The sequence below is a fragment of the Podarcis filfolensis genome, assembly GCF_964270895.1.
Source record: "Podarcis filfolensis genome assembly, chromosome: 9".
Classification (NCBI taxonomy): domain Eukaryota; kingdom Metazoa; phylum Chordata; class Lepidosauria; order Squamata; family Lacertidae; genus Podarcis; species Podarcis filfolensis.
In genome coordinates, this window is record NC_139610.1 from 19155239 (window position 1) to 19180575 (window position 25337).

The 25337-nt window shown below is 44.0% G+C and overlaps 1 protein-coding gene across 1 annotated transcript in view; it reads right to left on the reverse strand.

Moving 5' to 3' along the window:
• GABRB1 (gamma-aminobutyric acid type A receptor subunit beta1) overlaps window positions 1–25337 on the reverse strand; it is a 93182-nt gene that overhangs the window by 28296 nt on the left and 39549 nt on the right. Inside the window, exon 4 of the mRNA XM_083630537.1 lies at window positions 4604–4824. Coding sequence (XP_083486663.1) covers window positions 4604–4824 — 221 coding nt within the window. The remainder of the gene's footprint in view (window positions 1–4603; window positions 4825–25337) is intronic.

A 25337-nucleotide genomic window follows, 5' to 3' on the forward strand; every position in this document is an offset into this window, starting at 1 on the left:
ATGTGGAATGCCTAGATTTCTATTGAATGCCACCTCGCCATTTAGGACGATGTGTGTATTTGTTCTGGAAAATGTGGCACCCAACCATGTTACCGACAATGGAATTATTTCACTGTTCTTGGCATATGCTGTCTGGATCTGGTTTGACACCGTGCGCTTCACCTGAACAATGGACCAAAGCCTTTCTCTTTTCTGCTCTGCCGTTGCAGGAGCTATTATGTCGTCAGATGCAGGTTGTATGGGGAGAAAAATACACAGGAGTGCATTGTGCTCTCTCAGTAGGCCGACACTCCGGCTCAAGAAAAGGTCATTCTGCTTTTGCAAAAGGTGTAGCCCTTTTGTGGATCTGTGCGAGAGCATTTCTAAGAGGGTATATAACATTGGCCCCAATGCGTGTGTGTCAGAATAGGCCAAGGCATTATGGTTGTAAGATCCTAATTTGGGATGGAAGGATGGATCCCTATATAACTGTCCTGAGCTGGTTTCACTTCCACTGCAAAAGACAACAACTCTGTTTTGCCTTGTTTATGGGTGGACTTTTTAGGAACCCCAAAAATTGGCCCACATTTACAAAAAGGAGAGAAGTATTTACGTTATGAGGTGTCGGCATGTTGAGAGAACACAATGCACGCCTGTGTGTGTTCCTCCCCAAACAAGGCTGAAGGATAATTACTTTCAGAGCCACACAGAAGCCTGGGAGGTGCAAATCAGGTCCATCTTGCATCAGAATTCACAGGAACCAAATTCTTCAAGCACCTTTAGTCCATATACTTCCCACTCTCTGTCTATGTTCTAGGGATCAGAAGGGTTGGAGCAGGGGGTTAAAGATGGCAGAAGAGAGGAAGTGTGTGCCATGCTCTCAGTGATGGGGAGACTGTTTCAGTGGTTAATGAGGGGCACTGCAAGTTTCTTAAGGACCCTCCTGCCCTTCTGAAATAGGCAGCAAGTGCTTTGACAGCGCTGACAGCTTATTGTGCTAATGTCTGGATTAACTCCTGACCCTCCCTGGTTCCTATTTTATACTATACTATACTATACTATACTATACTATACTATACTATACTAGGTGGAGGGACGCAGGTGGCACTGTGGGTTAAACCACAGAGCCTAGGACTTGCTGATCAGAAGGTCGGCGGTTCAAATCCCCATGACAGGGTGAGCTTCCGTTGCTCGGTCCCTGCTCCTGCCAACCTAGCAGTTCAAAAGCACGTCAAAGTGCAAGTAGATCAATAGGTACCGCTCCGGCGGGAAGGTAAACGGCATTTCCGTGTGCTGCTCTGGTTCGCCAGAAGCGGCTTAGTCATGCTGGCCACATGACCCAGAAGCTGTAGCCGGCTCCCTCGGCCAATAAAGCAAGATGAGCACCACAACCCCAGAGTCGCCCACGACTGGACCTAATGGTCAGGGGTCCCTTTACCTTTTATACAATGGTGGACCTGTAAAAACATGGAAGGTTAGTAATGCTAACCTGCCGCCCAATTATGTGTGGAGGTTTATAATGCCGCTTGTGTTGGGTGGCAATTTCCTCCCTCCCTTCCCGACAGGTGAGTGGGGTTTGCGACACCGAGCGAGCTTACCTGGTCGGATGCCTCCCACCTGCAATAGGGTGGCCATCGTCCCACCCTCGGCCTGGGAGGACAGTGGACGGCCAGCTGGGGGTGGGGCGAGGGCCAAGGGAAAAGAGGCCGACCCCTTCGGCCAAACCTCACTTTGTTTCCTCCTCTTCCAGGTTCACCCACCCAACCCTCCCAAATTAATAATATTTTCTTGCAGTGTAATATCTTGCGTTCCAGGTCAGCGGGCGCTGCTATGGTCGTAAGATGGTTGCTGTATTCAGAACCGGGAAGGAGTTTTCCATGCATTGGCAGGTTTTGCCTTCCCCGTAGGATTTCGTCACAACTTTGGTGGTTTTTAGGCCTTGGCAAGGTATCCTTTAGTCTATCTTCGAGTTGGGGGGGGGGGAAGAAGCATTCCATGCACACACACCCATGTGGCGGCAGCTGCAGGGCCAGTTAAAGGGTTGATTGCGGGAGTCCCTGGCCCTAGAGCGGTGGCATGTAGGTCAAACTCCCGGCCGAGGTAAAGTGGGAGGGCACGCTGTGTAAGTTCATCCTTTACAGTCCCCTCCTACTGCACCTCATTGCCCTGCACATCCTCAGTGCCAGTCGGGCTGAGAGGGTTACATGTCTAGGCCTATGCCAAGTTTCCCACATTCAGAAGTTCAATAAAGTTGTGGCCAATTTGAACCCATACTTTGGTCTCTTGTCTCATTTTTTTTTGGGGGGGGGGAAGGCTCCACGGACAGGGTTCAGCGCGTGTGCTCGCAATAAAACTCTGTAAGCAAAAGTAACCTATTTTTACATATCACCTGGAAAGGCTCCAAGAGGCTAGATTGATTGGCTGTATGTGAACCTCAGAACAATCCCTGTTTCCCATTATATTCATTCTGATATTTAGCATCAAGGTGTATCACCGATTTGTCACCTTTGATTGTTGGTTGATATGGATTTGTTATATGAATAGCAAATGTTTTCCTTTGGATCAGTTTGATCTTCTTAGATTCCTTACTTTGGAGAAGACCCATTTATTGCAGTGGATTTTTCCTCCTCTCCCTCCAGAATCAGTGGCTTAAGGATTGTGGCTCTAGAACTCATTAAAAGCATTGTTGCGGGGGGGGGGGGGGGTAGAGAAATCTATTGCAGGCTTGCAGAAATAAAGATGAAAGGGGCAGTAATTAAAGTTGTACCTTACATTGGATTTCCAATTTGCATGCAATTACCTGACATACTGGTGACAACACTAATATATATCAAGAGAAATCTAGCAGCATGGATTCCAGTGTGAATAAGCGCTGCCTGATTTTTCTTTTCCCCTACCGGCAGGGGGATTCAGGTGCAGCAGTCAAAATTCAAAGGAGTTGTTAGTGTGAAATTGGGGTTATTATTATTATTATTTTAAATGCACAAATGAACCCAGATCTTTTCCTTTCAGCTGTCAGAAACAACAGAGAACTAGGAGATGTGTTGATAGACAGCATCGCAGAAGCATAACTAGAAACTACCCACATAATGCACTCCAGGAAAAGCTGTGATGGTATACTGAATTTATTTCCCCCTTTTCAGATCGTCCCTGGATCAGGAACATCAGAGGTGACTGTTGGAAAACTGTGAGCTAGGGCTGTGCAATAAATCGTTGTATTGCATTGAAATATCATTGTGATAAGTATTTCAACAAGGCAATATACTAGATCAGCTGAACTGATACTTTGCATATATACTTTGCCTTATGTTGCCTTATGTTGTAAACTTTGAAGCTATGAAATGTTTTCCCTCCTAGTACATTTTTGTACACTTTTATTTATCAAAACCTTTCTGTGCCAGGATAACAATACCATTTTAATGTCATGGCCAGAAATTTAAGAGCTTCCCATCTCACGTATTGGAATAGTTGTATGGCTGTCCAGCTACAGCAAGGCAGGAAAGGCACACTAACATGTTTCCAGTGCTTTTTTCTGGGGGTACGCATACCCCTAAACATTTTGTGAATCTTTGTACTTTTGTCCATTTACTGTATATATTCTTCCCAATTTGAACTATAAAATGGTGATTTTCTTGAGTCAAAATAAGAGTACCCCTAAACGTATTCTTTTTTTAAAGAAAAAAAGTGTTGCATATTTCCAAAATGCATCTAAATATCCCTCAAACTATACAACGGCTTATAAGCTGATTTTCATTAACCAGTTTGATGGATAGGAGCCGCAGCCATGAAGATTGAAGGCAATTAGAAAGACACATTTTCCGCATGCTCTGTTTAACAAATAATAACCACATTCTGGAACTTATCAGCCATTTCCCCAGTGCCCTGTTTTCTCTTTCGCTGCTGAAACACCAGTTTCCCTGCTCCCCTGAGAAAAGTCATTTATGCACACCAGTGTGGTCCACCATTCCCCAAGAGAGACTTAATAGCATTTTTTTTTGCTTGAATCATTCATAGAGGAAGCAAGAAGTGTGGGGCAAAATTAATGAGAGTGCAATTCTTCTTCTTACTATTGTGGCTTCAGTTTCATTTCAAGCTTCTATATATTTGCTATCCAGAATAAGATTTTGCTGCTGCTGAAATGACTGCAGACACCTGTCATTGCTCACACAACGATCTAACCATTGAATGTCACCATCCTGAACAGATTTCCTAAGTGGTAAGTTTGCAGGACACTTGTCCCATTCCTTAAATCACAGTTTGCTGGACTACCAAGAACCAGATAAAACTGCTTGGCTATGTGTCTGTGAGGAGTTTCTGAACAGGTTAAAGGTAAACATTGCCCAGCTCGCTGATATGACGTCATGCACCCTGTGGCCTCAGAACCTGACTTCTGGTGGCACCGCAAGGCCTCGGATTCGACTTCCGGTGTTTCACGAGGCACCAGAAATTGCGTTGGGAGCCCTGCGGTGTGGACGCCGAGCACCCAGAACAAAAAGTTTTGAGGGTGCTCAGGCCTCTAGGGTCCCCTAGAGATAGTGTTCTTGTCATCAGGTATTCCAGTTCCTATGATGAGATACACCCCAGTACGTAGCTGCACAGTAAGCTTAAATAGAGCATTACCTACCGCAAACCGTAAAGTACAGTTCCATCCGGATGTAGCCGAATCATTCGATTTTTCACAGTAACTCCATGAACAAAGGACTTCTTGTCATTCAGGAAGTATGTATCTGGTACCCAGAGATAGTCAGCCACTCTGTTATCTAACGTCAGATTCAAAGGTATTCCAGAGTACGATAGTCTTTTATCCCTCCAGGACTGCTGGAAATACATAGTGAGTGTGTAGTCCTGGGAACAAAGAAGAAAAGAAAAATAGTAATTCAGTGTGTGTGAATTTTGCATAGTTTCTAATACCTTTTATGATCTGAAGAGCGCAATTATTGCCACTGTACAATGAGATTCACTGAAAAAACAAACAACTGTGAGGGTCATGAATGCTGCTTCTGTTGGTCTGTTGACGCGAGCTTTTTTCTTACAAGTGGTACAGTGAACAATCTTGTGTCCACCTTTTCCATGAGGGACTTGCTTAAACTCCAAGATGTAACAGAGAAAATCCTGTACGAATGTGTCACAGTGCCTTAAGCGTGACCATACAGACTTTGCAAAACAGATCTTCATGTTCTTCAGCTTAAGGTCAAAGCTACACGGCAGGCTTGACGTCATTGTTTACCCCAATCTTGTAGCCCCAGATCCCAACGCAGAGAATGTCAGGTACCTTTGAATTCAACTAGATAGGACTTCCGGGTTAGCGCCAACGACGAATGGCGGAGTTCCTCCGACCGGAGGAACGGGCTCTGTGGAAATTGGGTCTTCCCGTCGCGGCGAAGGCGGGGACCCGCTAGAAATCCCAGGCGGAGAAGCCTAGGAACGTGGGGTTCAGCAGAGCACCAAGAACGCCTCCCCTACTCGCGAGGAAACCCCTTTTCGGGGCTCCGGAGTGAAGTGGGGTGAGCATCGCGGTGCTGCGAACCGATTGCTATTTCCACGGAGGGAAGCCGCACAGCCATCGCCGGAGAGCGCTGACTTTTTCCTGATGACAATTGGACTCTAAATCAAGTACCCGTGAGTAAAAACGGAAAATCGGATCAAGAAATCTGTAAAATTTGTGAATTAGGCAACGAAGCGGGAAGGTTTAAACAGGAAGTCCGCCTTCCACTTTTTGTATATAGACTGAAGCAAAGACCTTGCAATCTAATAGCCTGGAAAACTGTTTTAAAGTTGGAAATTTCCTGCATCTACAACCAATAAAACCCCCTTGGAAGCAGAAGAAAAGGGGGGGGGGATTTGACTGTTTAATCCTGCAGGAGGAGAGTAAAGGAATTTAAGTTTCCATCATCCCAAACCTGGGGACGGGGTGTCTGGACAGAAATTGTTTGAGACGTCCATTGATTGAAAGTGGAGCATTTTGACAGATAGTTTAAAAAAAAAAGAGAAACAAATTAACTTCAACGCTACTTTCTGCATTTTTGCATTTTAAAGAAACAAAGTATTTGAAAACCGAAAGTAATCTCCTTTGTTGGATACATTTTAAAAATGGATACAAATAGAAATTGTGTCCCCTAGAGGGAGCCTGTCAGTTTGTTGTTGCAGCTTACTTGGAGACCTTACAGCTGCGAGATTGGGATCGTGGGACCAGCCGTTTGACCTTGAACAGAAATGTGTTGGAAGGAAGGTTTGGTGTCTGCCCTTGGCATGACAAATGTTTTGCTGGAGCAGCTGCATGAGAAAATGAACTTGATAAATGAAAAGTTGGACTTGATGAATGCTGTAGCCAGTGAATATGATTTAACAGGAAATAAGGATAAAGAAGCTATACAGCGACCAATTCAGGAATCTGGTTTGACAGGGCAATTCCAAGGGCAGATGAGGAAGGAAGAGGTTGCGATTACACCTCAAACAACACAAATGGAGAGACCCAAAGTCCTGCAGGAGCAAAAGCCACTGCATTGGAAGATTGAACTTGGAGAGTGTCTGGAAGTTTTTGCAGTCAAGGAAGCTCTTAACTCTAGTGGGACTATGAAACAGGTGGACAACTATCTTTTGGATAACTATTTTTTGGATTACAAAGATGATGACGGGGAGTGGGACTGTGGGGAATGGGCTAGTCTGATGAAGGAAAATGGAAATTATTACCGGATAGAATCCTCCGGAGACCCACTCCCCAAGGAGAAAGGGGAGAAACTACGAAAGAAATCAACAAAAGACAAAGAAGTTCGTAAGCACAAACAAGAACAAGAAAATCTGCAGAAGGGGCCTAGAAGAGACTTAAGGGCCTCGGATATAAGATCACCAGATTGATGGACTGGATCTAATAGTCAGAAAGGACTGACATAACCCGAGACCAGGAAGAAGGGACGTTGGATAAAAATTAGAGATATCAAGAAAAATTTCTTTTTATTTTTGGAATTAGTGCAACATTAATGAACTATTAGGGAACATGCTGGAAAGGAACTAAATTGGCTTTAGTAAAAAAGATTTAAGGAGTTATGTATGAATATGGTTTAAATTTTGAAATTTTAAGGTTTTTAAGATAAGATAAGGTTAAAGAAATTAAGGTAAATTGAATAACAGAATATATTAAAAGATGGAAAAGATATGTTGAATTAATAAATAAGATAGATTGTTAAGATAAATTATTTAAATTAAAATTGAGAAATATGGGAAGAATTTGCTGGAATAATGAATTAAATTAGAATACAAAAAGGGAGGCGTGAGGAGGTTCAAGAAATAAGCAAATGAAAAGATGTAATTTGAGATTTGTATTTTTCTTTTTTTTCCTTTTTTCTTTTTCTTTTACTTTTTTGCTGTATTTCTCTGTTTTTTTCTTTTTTTCATACTTATGTATTCATGAAACTTTGAATAAATATCATTTAAAAAAAAAATGAAATCAACTAGATAGTTAAGACTTTGTGGCCAAGCTTCAATAAGACTTTTTTTAAGGACGAGGTCCTAATATGGGTGCCAGCCCTCAAAAGATGTGTGGGTCAGTGAGTGTCATGGACTGACTGGTTGCACCAGCAGGGGAAAAAGGCTCAGAGCCAGGGGGTTGCTGGTGGGATGACCATGAGTGGTCAAAGGGAGAAGAGAGAGCAGACTGGGAGGAGGAAGTGTTGGAAGCTTAAGAAGTAACTGGGTTTAGTGATGAGATGCTAGAACAGCACTCGTATTTTGATAAAAAGTGCTGTGGGTGTAGGGCTGCCATACATCCTTCAGAAATAGCGTCCAGGCTAAAAATGTTGATTTTTTTGGCGAATTTCCTTAAAAAATAGCTCAAAAACTTCATTTTTTTTTGAAGATTTTGCAAAAATAGCTCAACAACAGATTTTCACTTTTTGAAATATGGCAACCCTACGTTGATGCTAGCATGAAATGGCTGCCATGGGTAGCAAAAAAGGAGGGGGGGCTGTTATTCTCTACCAGTGAGTACTGTCACCTCCACTAACCAAAGCCCTGGTCTTATGTATGTTGTTAATAAAAAAAAACCAATGATGTATTTTTAAACTACCTCTAAGCGACATAAAATGTAAATACAGTTATGTTGGTCAATAGAAACCTTCCCCCAACATCCTGAAACTTTATACTTGGGCAATGCCAAAAATATCACAGAACTCAAAAAGCTTGTCCGCTATTTTGTAACGTTTTTTGGTCGCCCTAATAAACTGGATTTTGGAGTGAAAACTTATTATTTATAATTCTTTTCATTCATAACCATTCCTCAGTTCTGGAGGGTGTGTGTGTATGCTAAGTTTATTAGGATCTCCTAATTTGGGTTATATAATTGGATGTGCTTAGTCGTCCAGGGATAAACTGTACTTGTAGGCCCAGAGGAATCTGGATCTACAAGTGGTAAGGTCACTTATTACAGTGATGCTAGGCCTCCTTCCCTGGAAAGATGTCAACTAATGCAACCATGATGAGCTTTTTAATTGCTTGCAAGTGCACCAAACATGTGTATTGCTGCCATATGGTGACTCTTCAGGTTTTCTCAGAAAAGGGACTTCAGTGCCAGCTCTTGCCGCCCTGACAAGTCTCTCTGCCTCACTAGATGTTGTGCCTGCTCCATGCCAGCTTGCCTGGGGCAAGAAAAGCAACTGGGAACCAAAAGGCAAAGAAATGAGAACAGCTGGGCTCCTGTAAGGACTTTAATGAAAAATGCAGAGAGGATTTGAGAGTCAGTAGCATCCATTGCCATCAAACCCATTCTCATATGTAAGTAGATCCTGTTTACTTCATTAAGAGGTTACTTCATGTTTTACTTCATGATTGTGTTTTAGTTCAGGATTGCCTGTTACTAATTCACACGTCCCTACTTTCTAAAGCTGCCATTTCCAGCGCCTCTGCCATGTTTTAGGGGCAGATTTGTAGTGTAGATGGCCTCTTCTGACATAGTCTTTGTCTCTTTTGCAATCCTCTATTTCCACAGAGACATATATTTAATAAAGGTTGTGTCTTCAGAAGGCAACATTCACTTGAATTCTGTCCAGAAAAGAAATGTGATCAGGAGGTAGCACATGGATCTAGACTCCTGCTTAGGAATAGTTCCCAAAAAACCTTTGTGAGTGACTAATTCTGACTGAATTTCTCATACTTGTGAACTGGAGCAACCTCTTCAAAGGCAACCATTGCGGACAAACAGCACAATTTTGCACGACAGCCTACAAAATGCGTCAGTTGTTTTTACCTACTCGGCCTACATAGACTATTTATCTGTCCTTTAAATTACTAAGGACTCAGCTACATTGGCAAAGAAAAAGCACTTTATGTGCGTTGTTTATGCATTCTAACACTGTGTCAACAGATGACGCTGTGGAGTTCTATTTTTGCCAACCTGATTTCTCATACAAGGTTTAAAACACCTTTAACTGAAACACTTCTTTGATGTGTCTAGATCCAGCCTAAGTCTTCAATTTTGCCTACACACCTTTTAATTTTACTTTATTTTATCCATACCAGTTTTAGTTGTATTAAATAGAGTACACTTGTTTTTAATCATATAATAAATTATAAATATACATAGGTACTGAATGGATTTTGCAACTCTGATGGGCTACTCTTCACCCGCTTTCCACATCTAAAACGAGTTCATGTGAGGTTGGCATAATCTTGCCAGATGGCATCGTATTGCCAGAGGCATCCCTTCAGTTTTTTTCCAGACTAGTATTGATGTTCAATGCCTCTGGCAACCGGAACACAGATGCAGCTGCTTATTAAGATTTGCTCCCTCTGACAGAGGTGGCATCCAACATCTTGGGAGGGCAAATTGGGACCCACCCACCCACACCACGCCCTTGTCTGCCTGCCATCACTCCCTGCCACTTCCCATCCACCCTCTCTGCCTTACCTTCACCAGCACATGCCATGGCATCCTGAGTGTAATCTTCGACACCTCCCTTTCCATGGAGGCGCAGATTGCAGCTCTAACAAAGGCGGCATTTTTTCATCTCTGCCAAGCTAAGCAGTTAGCTCCTTACCTCTCTCACCCTCACCTAGCCACTGTGATCCACGCGACGGTCACCTCCAGACTGGATTATTGTAACTCGCTCTATGTGGGGCTGCCCTTGAGACTGACCCAGAAACTCCTGCGGTTGCAGAATGCCGCGGCGAGACTCCTTATGGGAGTCTCTCCTCGCTGCGGGATCACATTCACCCAGTGCTATACCAGCTGCACTGGCCCCCGGTGGAGTACAGGATCAGGTTTAAGGTGCTGGTTTTAATCTTTAAAGCCCTATACGACGTAGGACCCTCGTACCTACGGGACCGCCTCTCCTGGTATGTCCCACGGAGGACCTTCAAACAAAAACATCTTGGAGGTCCCAGGCCACAGGGAGGTTAGGCTGGCCTCAACCAGAGCCAGGGCTTTTTTGGCTGTGGCTCCGATCTGGTGGAACCCCTCTGTCACAAGAGACTAGGGCCCTGTGGGATTTGACATCTTTCCGCAGGGCCTGCAAGACAGAGCTGTTCCACCAGGCCTTTGACCAGGGCACAGCCTGACCCCCTCCTTTGGTAATTCTTCACAGAACTCTAGCCCAATGGTTGCCATTAATTTGATTTGAACTGATTTTATAATGAATTGATTTTAGAATGCTGTATTAGTTTACTGTTGTTAGCCACTCTGAGCCCAGCTTCAGCTGGGGAGGGTGGGATAGAAATACTATTTTTGTATTATTGTTATCATTATTAGAGTGAGCGCACTATGGCAACTGCATGGGGACATCCTGGGTGGGCATCTCAGCACCAACAGTGGGTCTCTCCTTCTCTCCCTCCCTCCCTCTCTCTCTCCTGCTCCCTCTGCTGCCATGGCCTCTGCCTCCTCTTCTGCCATGGCTGCAACATCCACTTCCTCCTCCTCCGCTGTACTTCCTGCGCATCACTTCCAGAACCTGGTGCCTATGGAAGTGTGGTGGCAACTCCTGAAGTATGACTGGTGGTGGCGTTGGTGGCAGAGGCTACAGCAGAGGAGGAGGAAGAAGCCAAAATGGGACATCTGGGATTGCGATCAGATGCTGTCATGGCTTTAGTAAATCTTGGATGTCCCACTCAAAATGGGACAGTTGCGTGGTATGGGGTGGGACGCCTGTGGCTTTCCAGAAGTTGCTGGACCACAACTCCAATGATCCCTGGCCACTGACTGTGCTGCCTGCAGTTGATGGGAGTTGTTGTTGTTTAGTCGTTTAGTCGTGTCCGACCCTTTGTGACCCCATGGACTAGAGCACGCCAGGCACTCCTGTCTTCCACTGCTTCCCGCAGTTTGGTCAAACTCATGCTGGTAGCTTCGAGAACACTGTCCAGCCATCTCATCCTCTGTCGTCCCCGTCTCCTTGTGCCCTCCATCTTTCCCAACATCAGGGTCTTTTCCAGGGAGTCTTCTCTTCTCATGAGGTGGCCAAAGTATTGGAGCCTCAGCTTCAGGATCTGTCCTTCCAGTGAGCACTCAGGGCTGATTTCCTTAAGAATGGAGAGGTTTGATCTTCTTGCAGTCCATGGGACTCTCAAGAGTCTCCTCCAGCACCATAATTCAAAATTGGAGTTGATGGGAGTTGGAGTCCAACAATCTCTGGAGGGCCACAGTTTCCCTATCCCTGCCTAAGATAATGTTGCTTTAGTTTCAGGCTTCTGCTATTGCAAGGGGTGGAGGCTGCTTCAGTGACATTTTTGATGATCCGTTGGCCATGGCATGATGTTAGTCTTATCCCCTACTTGTCTTGTCCGAATAATAAACCCTTTGCATGACACAGTGGTGATATGAGGGGGCTGGTGGAGAGGACTGCTGGGGCAGATGAATGAAAAGCTACGTCTGTTCCAGCTTTAAGGCTGGGCCCACAAGCCTGTGCAAAATAATGAATTGTTCCGGTCCTGGCATCCTTTCACCCTGTTATTATAAAGCCATTAACTGCAATGGCCTTAAATGAAAAGATGCATTTACATATACCTATAGCAGTGCAATTAGCACTGAAACCCATTTGTGGGGACTTGCTGCAATGCAGAAGTCAACCAAAACTCCATATTCTTTATAAAATTATGATGGATCAAAAAAATCTATTCATGCATTCGGTCTACCCAGGGTGCCTACCTAATTACCTGTTCTTGCCTAATTTTTATTAGGAGTTTTTAGGAGCTGCCTGAAGTCTCTGATTCAAGCCAGCAGCACAACCTCTGATATTTATTTATTTAGCTTGATTTATTTATAGCTTGGGATGCAGGTGGCGCTGTGGTCTAAACCACAGAGCCTAGGGCTTGCTGATCAGAAGGTTGGTGGTTTGAATCCCTGCGACGGGGTGAGTTGCTCGGTCCCTGCTCCTGCCAACCTAGCAGTTCAAAAGCATGTCAAGTGCAAATAGATAAATAGGTACCGCTCTGGCGGGAAGGTAAACTGTGTTTCCGTGTGCTGCTCTGGTTTGCCAGAAGCAGCTGTGTCATGTTTGCCACATGACCCAGAAGCTGTCTGCGGACAAACACTGGCTCCCTCGGCCAGGAAAGCGAGATGAGCGTCCAGAGTTGTCTGCAACTGGACCTAACGGTCAGGGGTCCCTTTACATTTTATTTATTGCTTAATCAAATGAATGATCTCTAAGTAATAATATTAAATATTCATTACAAATATTGATGAAAATAAGCACTTAAAATAATGAATAGATCAGTTAAAGACAAGTTCTTAAAAAAGCAAAAGGCTGCAGAAATATGTATCCATAACAGATTTCTAGGGTCATTTTTCATAGAGTCTCTTAGGCTTCATATTAGATTCCATATCAAGGACATAGTCACCTTCCTGCTGGTAGAGTTCTAATATGCTACCAATCAAGTTGTTTTGATGTGTCTGGTGATTATTTTCTCCTCAATACAAGCTGACACCTTTGGCTAAGGAAGAATTTGTTGCCCCATTGGCAGAACGATTTCACATGGAGAACTGTGATGAAAGGAAGTTGAATAGTGTGAGGGGAAATGTTTCATCCTCCAAAACAAGCTATTAGTCCTTTCTGGAGTTACAACCTACTAAAAATTGTGCAATTTTTCACATGTGTCGCTTAAATGTCATCAGTGGCATGGACAGGTCTGCAGGTTGCATCTGAGCATAGCTGTCAACCTTCCCTTTTTTTGCGGGAAATTCCCTTATTCCAGCGCCGTTTCCCGCTGCTTCCCACTGCTATCCTGGATTGTTAGATATCCCGTAGACTGTCCCTGGGACAGGTGAGGCTGCTGATCCCTTATTTTCGAGGCTGCTGATCCCTTATTTTCAAATCTGAAAGTTGACAGCTATGCATCTGACAGATGAAACTGTAAACAAAGTCAGCCTGTTCTGCATTTAGCCCTGCTTGCCCTGTTCATGAACCATCAAACAAACATGACCCATTGTAAAATACTGCAAATATATTTCATAGAAGAATCAGATTGTGTTACAGCAAACAAGAGTGATTTAATTAAAGCAGGAATAGAAAACCTGTGGCCCTCTAGATCAGAGCTTTCCAAACTTTTCATGTCGGTGACACACTTTTTAGTTATGCATCTTTTCGCGACACAGTAATTTAGTTTTGCATCATTTTGTGACACAGTGATTCAGTTTTACTAGCCAACCGGAGGTTAAACTACCCCCTTTCCAGCCCTGGGAGCAGTGCGAGGAGCATTTGTGCGACATATCTACACACTGCAGGCAACACACTAACCTGTCACGACACACAGTTTGGAAAGCTCTGGTCTAGATAATGAGGGACATTAACTCTCAACAGCCCTAGCCAACATGGCCAATGGCCTGGGATGGCAGTTAAGAGTCCAAGAAGATCTCCATAACATTCTAGAGAGAAGATATGCAAAAAAATATAGCTAACATCCAACTGGCCTCCAAAGTTCTTAAGAATTATCAGTAAGCATCAATATTCACAAATTTTATAACATTTATCACTGCATACATATTAGCTGTGGATGGTGACTAAACTCATGCTCTCTTTTAAAATACATTGGTAAAACTTGCTTGAATTTTTGAAGAAGAGAAGAAGAAGAGTTTGGATTTGATATCCCGCTTTATCCCAACCTGAAGGAGTCTCAAACTGGCTAACATTCTCCTTTCCCTTCCTCCCCCACAACAAACACTCTGTGAGGTGAGTGGAGCTGAGAGACTTCAGAGAAGTGTGACTAGCCCAAGGTCACCCAGCAGCTGCATGTGGAGGAGCGGGGACGCGAACCCGGTTCACCAGATTACGAGTCTACCGCTCTTAACCACTACACCACACTGGCTCTCCTAATGACAACTGTTAAAAACCCCTGCATATTATACCAGCCTGCCCCTTTACATTCCATATAACACCAGACCAGAAGAAACATTTTAGATCATGTTTTTGAAAGGAAGGAATCATTTTCATAAAGTATATATGGGGCCTGGATGAGAAATCTGTAGTTTGAACTAGAGTTCACCAGGTCCAATTGATAATGCTGCCAGTACTTCATTGTTCTTTGAAATCTGTCAGTGCTTGAAGATGAAACTAAGAGAACTTCAGAGGTTTCCCTCCTCCTCCTGAGAAGGGAATGCATTTTAATTAACTTTTGGCACCCAGAAATGACAAAGGAACAGATCGGATTTTCTTTAAAACCAATGCCTCAATGATGAGAAAATCCTGCAACTTGTTTTCTATGACCTGGAAACTGGTGATTTCATTTGATGTGATCCAAAATCAGTACCCCTCTTTGAGTTTAAATGAAGATGCCATTCTGAGCTTGCCTCCCAACCCTAATTTGATATTCAATGCATTGCCATCCATCTTTTATGCCTTCATGCCAATGCCGTCTCATATCAAAGCCCTAGCAGATGAATTTCCACAAACACTTGAAAGCTAATTCTCTAACGCTTGACGTGTTCATTGGATTTTTCGATGCATAACAAGCTTAGCTTGGATATCAGTATTCACCTGTACCAGTGCCTTTAGCCTTATGCCTGAGTGTCTCCTTTCTCCATAATAACTGAGCTGAGGCAAAGACGGAAAAGGAACAAAAACACATTACACTGCATCAAAGCTCGTAAGTTTGCGCAGAAACATTTGCAGTGACAAATAACAGAACATATCAAAGGCAATGTAATAATTTAGTTGCTGTTGCAAAACTGGGGCCTTTCAAAACCTTTCACTGCCATATAAAGAGTCAAAAATTCAAAGCAATCATAATAAACACTTCCTTGACAGCCCTTACACTTTCGGAGTACAATGTAAGGCAGCCCATTATACATACATCCTAAAGGAGCGTGATCCAAAACTCATCAAAGTCAACCAAATTCTTTTCTACTGCTTTTGTGAATTCGGAAGATTTTCAACCCGGGAATAACTTCCCATTCTTATAAAAGCAAAAGTGGTAACAAATACTTAGAGAGTACTTTGCTCTTTGAAAGAGGAGAAAATGAATGTCAGCATATCAAGAAATTAATATGATTCATGACTAAGGGTCTTCCAGACCAGTGGCGTAGCGTGGGGGGTGCAGGGGGGGCCGGTCGCACTGGGCGCAACATCTGGGGTTAGGGCAAATCCACGGGTTAGGGGGCGCAAATCCACGGGTTAGGGGGCGCAAATTACTTGCCTTGCCCCGGGTGCTGACAACCCACGCTACGCCACTGTTTCAGACGGGGGATTAATTTGCAAACTGGATGCTGGCAATGGAGGGTTTGTTTTCCTATTCCCCAGAAAGGGTGAATTGGATTACACGGGGGAAGCTATGTTGTGTGGATGGTGGGGGAAAAAAACCCCTGATCAGCAGCTATTCTACAATAAACACCTTCCTGGAGGCACCCTTTGAGCTGAACCTCATTTTATTTCTTTACTTAAAAATATTTAATGCAAACAGATGCCAGGGCAATGTACAATGGGCATGAAATAAACTTGGTTCCAAATACCAATACAGTGGTACCTCAGGTTAAGTACTTAATTCGTTCCAGAGGTCTGTATTTAACCTGAAACTGTTCTTAACCTGAAGCACCACTTTAGCTAATGGGGCCTCCCACTGCTACTGCGCCGCCGGAGCACGATTTCTGTTCTCATCCTGAAGCAAAGTTCTTAACCTGAAGCACTATTTCTGGGTTAGTGGAGTCTGTAACCTGAAGCGTCTGTAACCTGAAGCGTATGTAACCCGAGGTACCACTGTACAACAAAACAAAACAATAGCACATCAGCATTAGTGATGAATTAGCAAGATGAGAGGTGACAACAGAACAACAATGCAGTCTAAACATAACCATTTAAAATGCCTGGACATTTTAACATCCAGAATAATGACCATACCATGGTTCTGTGCAAACTTCTTATATATAATTTTCTCTTGGTCAGCACATTTTGTGAGCCACCAACTCCTCAGTCATGTATAACTGAATAGCCCAGCAGGTGCTCAGTTTTGCTGCTTGCCCTGGACTGCAGGAACAAGCAGCTGATAAGCAACTGACTACGATAAACTACAGTTTCCAGGATTATTATTACTTTTTTTGAGGGGTGGAGTCCTGTGATTTAAATGCATAGTGTGTATACAGCCCAAGACACCAGGTGCCCCGTGTTCATCATAACTGTAAAAACTGCAACGAGTATTTAAAGAGAGAGAGAAGGAGAGAGAAAAAATTCAAATGTGCTTCCCCCGCCATTGTTGGCAAGTTACACAACAAGCAGCCATTGTAGGATCACACGCCGTATTTCTAATAATAAACCAAATTCATAAAGTCTGACAGTGTCCTTCAGCAAAACTGCGTTAAGTTGTTATAACGTCCATTATTATCCGGTTGCTATGGCAACTGTGTTTCTAAGACAACTTTCCAACCCCACTGGGAAGTTGTGGAGATGAGGCTGGTGTTGATAACATGACATTAATGACATGCTAGGTATTAAGAAAGCTCTGTTTAAAATCTGAATGAGAGTAGAAAATGGGAGACAAAGTGTATGCAAAATTAGTTCTTCTGTTGCACTAAGTAGGTCAAGGTCTCCCAAACGGCAGATGAAGTGGTACGTTGTAACACTTCAGACTGCTTATTGATGGGGACTCATATTATTGAATATTCATATTTAAAAAAACACCCACATATAGGGGCGTAACGTGGGTTGCTGGTGTCCGAGTTGGAGCAAGAGTTTGGATTTGATATCCCGCTTTATCCCAACCTGAAGGAGTCTCAAACTGGCTAACATTCTCCTTTCTCTTCCTCCCCCACAACAAACACTCTGTGAGGTGTGTGGGGCTGAGAGACTTCAGAGAAGTGTGACTAGCCCAAGGTCACCCAGCAGCTGCATGTGGAGGAGCGGGGACGCGAACCCGGTTCACCAGATTACGAGTCTACCGCTCTTAACCACTACACCACACTAAAAACCCCTGCATATTATACCAGCCTGCCCCTAACCCTAACCACTACACCACACTGGCTCTACATCACACTAGTGGAGCAAGTATTGTACCCCCCTGGTGAACTTTGCAGCGGTCTGTCCCTTCACTGGCCAGCATCTAATCAAGGGAGTCTCTCCTTACAAAGTAATCCAAAACTGTCACGCTGACAATTTTTTGTCACAGCATATTTTGTAATTAAAAACCAAAGTGTTCCTATGTCCATGCTGCAACATACAGTGAAGAAGTAGAAGCTGAACTTATAACCTTGCTCAGTGAAAGGAACAGGAGTATTTCTACCTGCTGAAATACAATGCCTACCACTTTGCTGACTCCTTCACAGTTTATTCAACAGGAGGAAATCTAAGAGTACTCTGAAATATTGACTCACCTTTTCACTACTAATGATACAATAGACGGAGATAAAATAGCAACTCTACTCATGTGTGGGGGCTTGCACTAACAATTCAATGAGAACGTTGCTACATCCCTCAAAATCTTGAACTTTTGAAGAGTTGCCAATGACATGTGTTATGAAACTTAAATGTAGTTCACAATTGAGTAGGTTTAGAGATAAAGAAGTAGAGTTTGTGCCAGAACTGACCAAGCTTTCTCAGAATTGTCATTATGGTGCAGTTATGGTACGACGGGGACGCGGGTGGCGCTGTGGGTTAAACCACAGAGCCTAGGATCTGCTGATTGAAAGGTCAGCGGTTCGAATCCCCGTGGCGGGGTGAGCTCCCGTTGTTCGGTCCCAGCTCCTGCCTACCTAGCAGTTCGAAAGCACGTCAAAGTGCAAGTAGATAAATAGGGACCGCTTTCTAGCGGGAAGGTAAACGGTGTTTCCGTGTGCGGTGCTGGCTCGCCAGATGCAGCTTAGTCATGCTGGCCACGTGACCCGGAAGTGTCTTCGGACAGCGCCGGCTCCCGGCCTCTTGAGCGAGATGAGCGCGCAACCCTAGAGTCGGTCACAACTGGCCCTGGTGGGCAGGGGTACCTTTACCTTTACCTTTACTATGGTACGACAGACATACTAGAATGTGGAAGTTCTTCTGGAAAAAAATGGCAGAGAATACTGTAGTTTGAATGACAGATAATTTCTGATCCTACTTTAAAGCTGTTGAATTAGGAAATAAACATGCATCGAATTTAAAGACACTACTGTGGAGAAGAAGAATCGCAGGCTCACATGGTGATTATATATTTGACTGCAAAGAAGGTTTTGCAAGCCTGACAATTAACTCAATCCCCTAACTGGTTCTTTTTGCAGTCTTAGCAGAAGTGCACCTTTTAATACAACTTGTTCTTATCAACAGCTTATACTGGCTTAGGATTCCTAGTAATATGCTACCATCAACACAAACAGAATATTGTTGCCTGCCACCCCAATCTTTGAGCGGTGTGAGATTCAAGAGGTTTCTGGTGCTTACCCAGGGTTCGTGTTTTCTTTGGAATGAAGAACAGCAAAGGTTGTGGTGTCTTTATAATACAGTCATACCTTGGGTTACAGACGCTTCATGTTGTGTTTTTTTGGGTTATGGACTGCCGAAACCCAGAAGTACCGGAATGGGTTACTTCCGGGTTTCGGCAGTCGTGCATGCGCAGAAGTGCCAAATCGCAACCTGCGCGTGCGCAGACATGCCGCTGTGGGTTGCGAACGTGCATCCCTCACGGATCATGTTCGCAACCTGAGCGTCCACTGTATATGGTTTATTTACACCTATATACAACCTGAGCCTACGATAGAGGGGTTCACAGCATTAACACCCCAAAAGGGACTTGCTTGTCCCATAGCCAGAGCCTTGGATTCCAAACCAGGTTCTAGCTCACATTGCACCACTCACATCTTATGCTTCTTAAACATATGTGCTTGCAGATTTTGGCATGCTGCCTCTCTCTCTCTCTCTCTCTCTCTCTCTCTCTCTCTCTCTCTCTCCCCTTCTCCCTCTCCCCAGCATAAAAATTGTGTGCATGGGGAGTGGGGGTGTGGAAGAGAGAAAATGATGGGATAGGAGAGCAGGAAAAAATGGCCAACAATCCTAGCAGCCTTCATGGGAGTGTTTGGGTGAGGAAGAGGTGGTTGGAGAGGAAGAGGACGAAGACTAGGAACCACATTTGTCCCACCCCCGGTATGTGCAGTGATCTAAAAAATGGTTTTGAAAAGGTTTTCTATGGGTCATTCTGGCTGTACCCAATTTTGCTTATGCAGTGGTACCTCGGGTTACAGACGCTTCAGGTTACAGACTCCACTAACCCAGAAATAGTAACTCAGGTTAAGAACTTTGCTTCAGGATGAGAACAGAAATCGTGCAGCGGCGTGGCGATGGCAGTGGGAGGCCCCATTAGCTAAAGTGGTACCTCAGGTTAAGAACAGTTTCAGGTTAAGAATGGACCTCCAGAACGAATTAAGTTCTTAACCCGAGGTACCACTGTATGTGTAATGGCCAGGAACACAACCCCCCTATTTTTGCTGGGGCTGATGAGGACTGTTGGTTTCATATCCTTGCCTTGGCCTATGATTTGCACTGGCTTTACACTATATTTGTGTTACCCCTTTAAATGGAATATATCATGTGGGAATCAGCTGTGATTCTTGACTATCTTTGCAGAGAAAAATTATTCTAGTTGAGCTTGCCTATCACTTTTCATACATCGGGGCCGCGGTGGGTACTGCCTGTACTTTTTTTGCTTATCCTTTTCAAAAGACATAATAATAATAATAATAATAATAATAATAATAATAATAATAATAATTTATTTATACCCCACCCATCTGGCTGAGTTTCCCTCAGCCACTCTGGGCGGCTTCCAACAAAATATTAAAATACAGTAATGCATCAAACATTAAAAGCTTCCCTAAACAGGGCTGCCTTCAGATGTCGTCTAAAAGTCTGGTAGTTGTTTTTTCCTTTGACATCTGGTGGGAGGGTGTTCCACAGGGCGGGTGCCACTACCGAGAAAGCCCTCTGCCTGGTTCCCTGTAACTTGGCTTCTCGCAGTGAAGGAACCGCCAGAAGGCCCTCGGCACTGGACCTCAGTGTCCGGGCAGAAAGATGGGGGTGGAGACGCTACTTCAGGTATACTGGACTGAGGCTGTTTCGGGTTTTAAAGGTCAGCACCAACACTTTGAATTGTGCTCGGTTTGGTTTAAAAGCCACTATTATTTAGCTAGAAGTGTCTGATCTGTTCGCATGCTAATCAGAGTTGTTAATCATTCCCCTTTCAGCAGGCCAGGGAAATGGCATGTTCATGCTACTGTATACAGTGATAATTAATTTCCCATACATTTTCTGCTGTTCAGACTGAGTGGTAGTGAGGCCATCCTAAAGCTATTTATTCCAAACCTTTGATTGAAATCTTTATGGACAGCTCTTAGCAAAGAGCAGAGTTCAGTGATAAAAGGTTGCTCAAACATCTACCATGGAACGGCATACCAGCAAGAAGATTACATAATGCTTTAGTAAATGTCTTGTTTTGTGGCATGGCATGTAGCTATTCTTTTTACTGCTCTTCAAAGAGCCAAGTTGCATGGTCAAAAGTACTATGTTGATGCACTGTACAATTTCCAACTACAGGTGAAGGGCCAATGATTTGATCTGCCACATCATCAACAACAACCAACTAATATATTTTATTTATTGAATTTATATTCCACCCTTCCTCTCGAAGGAACCCATTTGTATGTCAGAGAGAAGACTAAGCTAGAAAATGCAGAAGCTAGAAGTGAGTCTAAAAAGCAGAGACATCACCTTGCCAACAAAGGTCCGTGTAGTTAAAGCTATGGTTTTCCCAGTAGTGATGTATGGAAGTGAGAGCTGGACCATAAAGAAGGCTGATCACCAAATAATTGATGCTTTTGAATTATGGTGCTGGAGGAGACTCTTGAGAGTCCCATGGACCGCAAGAAGATCAAACCTCTCCAGTCTGAAGGAAATCAGCCCTGAGTGCTCACTGGAAGGACAGATCGTGAAGCTGAGGCTCCAATACTTTGGCCACCTCATGAGAAGAGAAGACTCCCTGGAAAAGACCCTGATGCTGGGAAAGATGGAGGGCACTAGGAGAAGGGGACGGCAGAGGACGAGATGGTTGGATAGTGTTCTCGAAGCTACCAGCATGAGTTTGACCAAACTGCGGGAGGCAGTGGAAGACAGGAGTGCCTGGCGTGCTCTGGTCCATGGGGTCACGAAGAGTCGGACACGACTAAACGACTAAACAACAACAAGAAAGAAGTGAGTCAGATGCAATAACTTGGAGCCAATCAGAATCCAAAATTGCGGATAAAACTATGTGCATGCCAGCAATATTGCAGGCTTGTTCACAGTGGGTTTACCCAGGGAAAGCAGTGGGACAAACAAAAAACCGCTCAGACCTGTGCCTAGAAAGCATGGGGGTAAGTGGAAAACCTCCTCAACTTGTGCTTTCTAGGCATAGAACAAGCAAAAGTGTGGACAAGCCCTGAGTCTTGAACAAGAAACTTCTGGGGTCTGAAGCTGGAACCTATCTCTTTTATTCTTATTTTATCTCCTAACATGCACAGTTCCTTCCTTCCTTCCTTCCTTCCTTCCTTCCTTCCTTCCTTCCTTCCTTCCTTCCCTCCCTCCCTCCCTCCCTCCCTCCCTCCCTCCCTCCCTTCCTTCCTTCCTTTGTAATTTCCACAGCAACTTCGCAAAGCCACACATACTATGAAAATGTATAGCATTTAGAAGGTACTGAGCACTAGGATAATTCTTCAGCCCACTAATAAGCACCTGTGGCACTGTGGTCTAAACCACTGAGCCTCTTGGGCCTGCTGATCAGAAGGTTGGCGGTTTGAAACCCCACGATGGAGTGAGCTCCCATTGCTCTGTCCCAGCTCCTGCCAACCTAGCAGTTCGAAAGCACGTCAAAGTGCAAGTAGATAAATAGGTACTGCTGCGGTGGGAAGGTAAATGGCGTTTCCGTGCACTCTGGTTTCCATCACGGTGTTCCGTTGTGCCAGAAGTGGTTTAGTCATGCTGGCCACATGACATGGAAAGCTGTCTGTGGACAAACGCCGGCTCCCTCGGCCTGAAAGCGAGATGAGCGTTGCAACCCCATAGTCGCCTTTGTCTGGACTTAACCATCCAGGGGTCCTTTCCCTGGGAGTTGGAATAAGTCATGTGAATGTGAAGAAACTGGAGAGCAAAAAAGTGGCAAATCCAATATGTAGATCTAAATATAAAATCTAGGGTATGCATCTATTTAGCTTGAATATTCCAGATGGTTTAAAGATTTTTTTTTAAAAAAACCCAGTAAACTGATTTTAGCGTTTTAAAAACATATCCTAAGATATTTTATTCCTGGGATGCTGTAGGTTCTCTTCCACAACACATACACTATTGCTGTCTTTTTTAAAAAACAACAACTTAGAAATGTTGTCCAGATTAGAAATAACTTCCTGGAATTAACATATGGTACAATACCACTGTCTAGCTCAGGGACGGGTAACCTGTGGTCTTCCACATGTTGGACTCCAACTCTCATCAGCCCTAACCAGAAAAGCCAGATGTTGCTGAAGCTAACACCATTGGTCTAGGTACAGTGGTACCTTGGGTTACATACGCTTCAGGTTACATACACTTCAGGTTACAGACTCCGCTAACCCAGAAATAGTACCTTGGGTTAAGAACTTTGCTTCAGGATGAGAACAGAAATCGCACAGCAGCGGTGCGGCAGCAGGGGAGGCCCCATTAGCTAAAGTGGTGCTTCAGGTTAAGAACAGTTTCAGGTTAAGAACGGACCTCCAGAACGAATTAAGTACGTAACCAGAGGTACCACTGTACTAGTTTTCTTGGAGGGCCACTATGAGAAGTGCTGTTTCAGTACAGGTGGTGACCATTTTGCATGGAGGTTCCGTTCCTGTTTCCCATGCACATCAACAGAGCTGGCATAAGTGTGCCCCCTCTCTTCTGCCCCATTCCGCCGCATTCTGGCCCACCTTGCCCTCGTTCTGTTCTGCTGTGCCCCTGTTCCTCCCTCCATTCTGCCCCGGCTCTGCTGCCTTCTGGGTCCAAAAGGACCTGGGCGTCAGTGATTGTGCACAGATTGGATGCACCTAAAATGGTCACTGCCCGTACCTCAATATTTATCTTCTGAAGTTTCCTGACAACATATCCTGTTGCCACATCCACCACTGTCTCTGTGCCGCTTGTTATTTCAAGGCTGGCAAATGGAGGGATGAAGGGAGAGGAAGAACATGAGCAGCTGGTATCCCTCGGTTAAATTCCCCAGCATATTTAAGTCACACTTTTTGGATCGGCATAGTGCACTATAAATGACACCTGCATATTTGTGGAAATTTTCTTTCACAGGATAATAGCAAGACCATCTCTCTCACCCTAACTCTACCTGTGTTCTAAGATGTGCATGCTACTCTGGTAGATTGGAGCCTCTCAGATTGTCTGCCTTTCTCTTTCTGTTCAGGTTAATAATAATAATAATAATAATAATAATAATAATAATATCTTTATTTGTGTCAGCCACAAGCCATAGCAAAGGAATCAAATACAATCAAATGCAGATATAGCTAGATGGTTGTCTATACAAAATGCATTCTGAAAGTTTACAACTGTACAAATAAAAGAGTTAATAACTGTCCTTGACTGTAAGTAAAACATATGAACTAGTGGGGTTTCTTCACTAGGCATTCAACGGGTTAGTCAGGTGGCAGATGTAATTCCAATTGCCCCAGCTAAAAATTTTACTGTGTTTGCTGTCACCTGGTAATCTTGGTCTTCAGGAAAGAAGGAGATTGTGGCAATGGATGAACAACCTGGTATGGATGATGGAAGAGGGGTAATAAGCTCGTCATACAGATCTGTATAAAGAGAGCAAGCTAGGAGTACATGCACTACAGATTCGATACTGCCATATCCACATGGACATAATTGTTTTTCAAGCAGAATTTCTTGGAAGCCACTCTTGAGTACTGCCGACGGCAGTATGTTCAATCTTGCATAGGTGAAGGTATGTCTGTATTCCAAAACTGTTAAGTTTTGCAGATAGGATGCGGATGTGTGGAGACTAGGTGGGGAAAAAATGGTACCAAGGACAAAATTTTCTTATGGTGGCTGAATTATTCTGTTGCTCAATGTCGTATAGGCGTTGCCTAATTAAATTCTTTGCTTTATCAAAATCCGATGTTAATAACTGTTGGGGTGATAAACCAGAGGAGTAGAGCTTTCGAGTAACAGTTTTGGTCCACGCACTTTGGTGTCGGTCTTGCAATATTAAGGGCAATAGACTGGTGGGGGTGAAATTCCGACAAAGCTAATAAATAAATTGTCCTGTATGAAATTTGTAATTCAGCTGATGGAAGGTTGGCCTCCAACTGCAATGAAGCGTTTGGAACACAAGATGGCACTGAGAAAATTTGCCTTAAGAACTTGGACTGAACAATTTCTATAGAGTCAAGGTGAGCGTTAGGCCAAATCTGTGCCCCATTTAGTAGCTGGGCCAGGGGTTTAGCTTTGAACACTTCTAGTGCTGAGGGTATGTGGCTCCTGCCTTTTGTGTGGAAAAACCGTGATAAGATTTTGCCACTTTGAGATGCATTTTCCTTTATATAATTCAGATGTGCTACCCAGGAACCTGTTGACTGAAAGACAAGTCCAAGATATTTCATGACTTTGACTTGTTCAATTGTCTCAGTAGCCATTTGCCATCCATAGGCCCTATAGTTTCTTGAGAACACCGTAACTTTGGTTTTATTGTAATTCACAGCCAGTTGTTCTTTTTGGCAGTACAGTGGTACCTCGGGTTACATACGCTTCAGGTTACATACGCTTCAGGTTACAGACTCCGCTAACCCAGAAATAGTGCTTCAGGTTAAGAACTTTGGTTCAGGATGAGAACAGAAATCATGCTCTGGCGGCGCGGCGGCAGCAGGAGGCCCCATTAGCTAAAGTGGTGCTTCAGGTTAAGAACAGTTTCAGGTTAAGATCGGACCTCCAGAACAA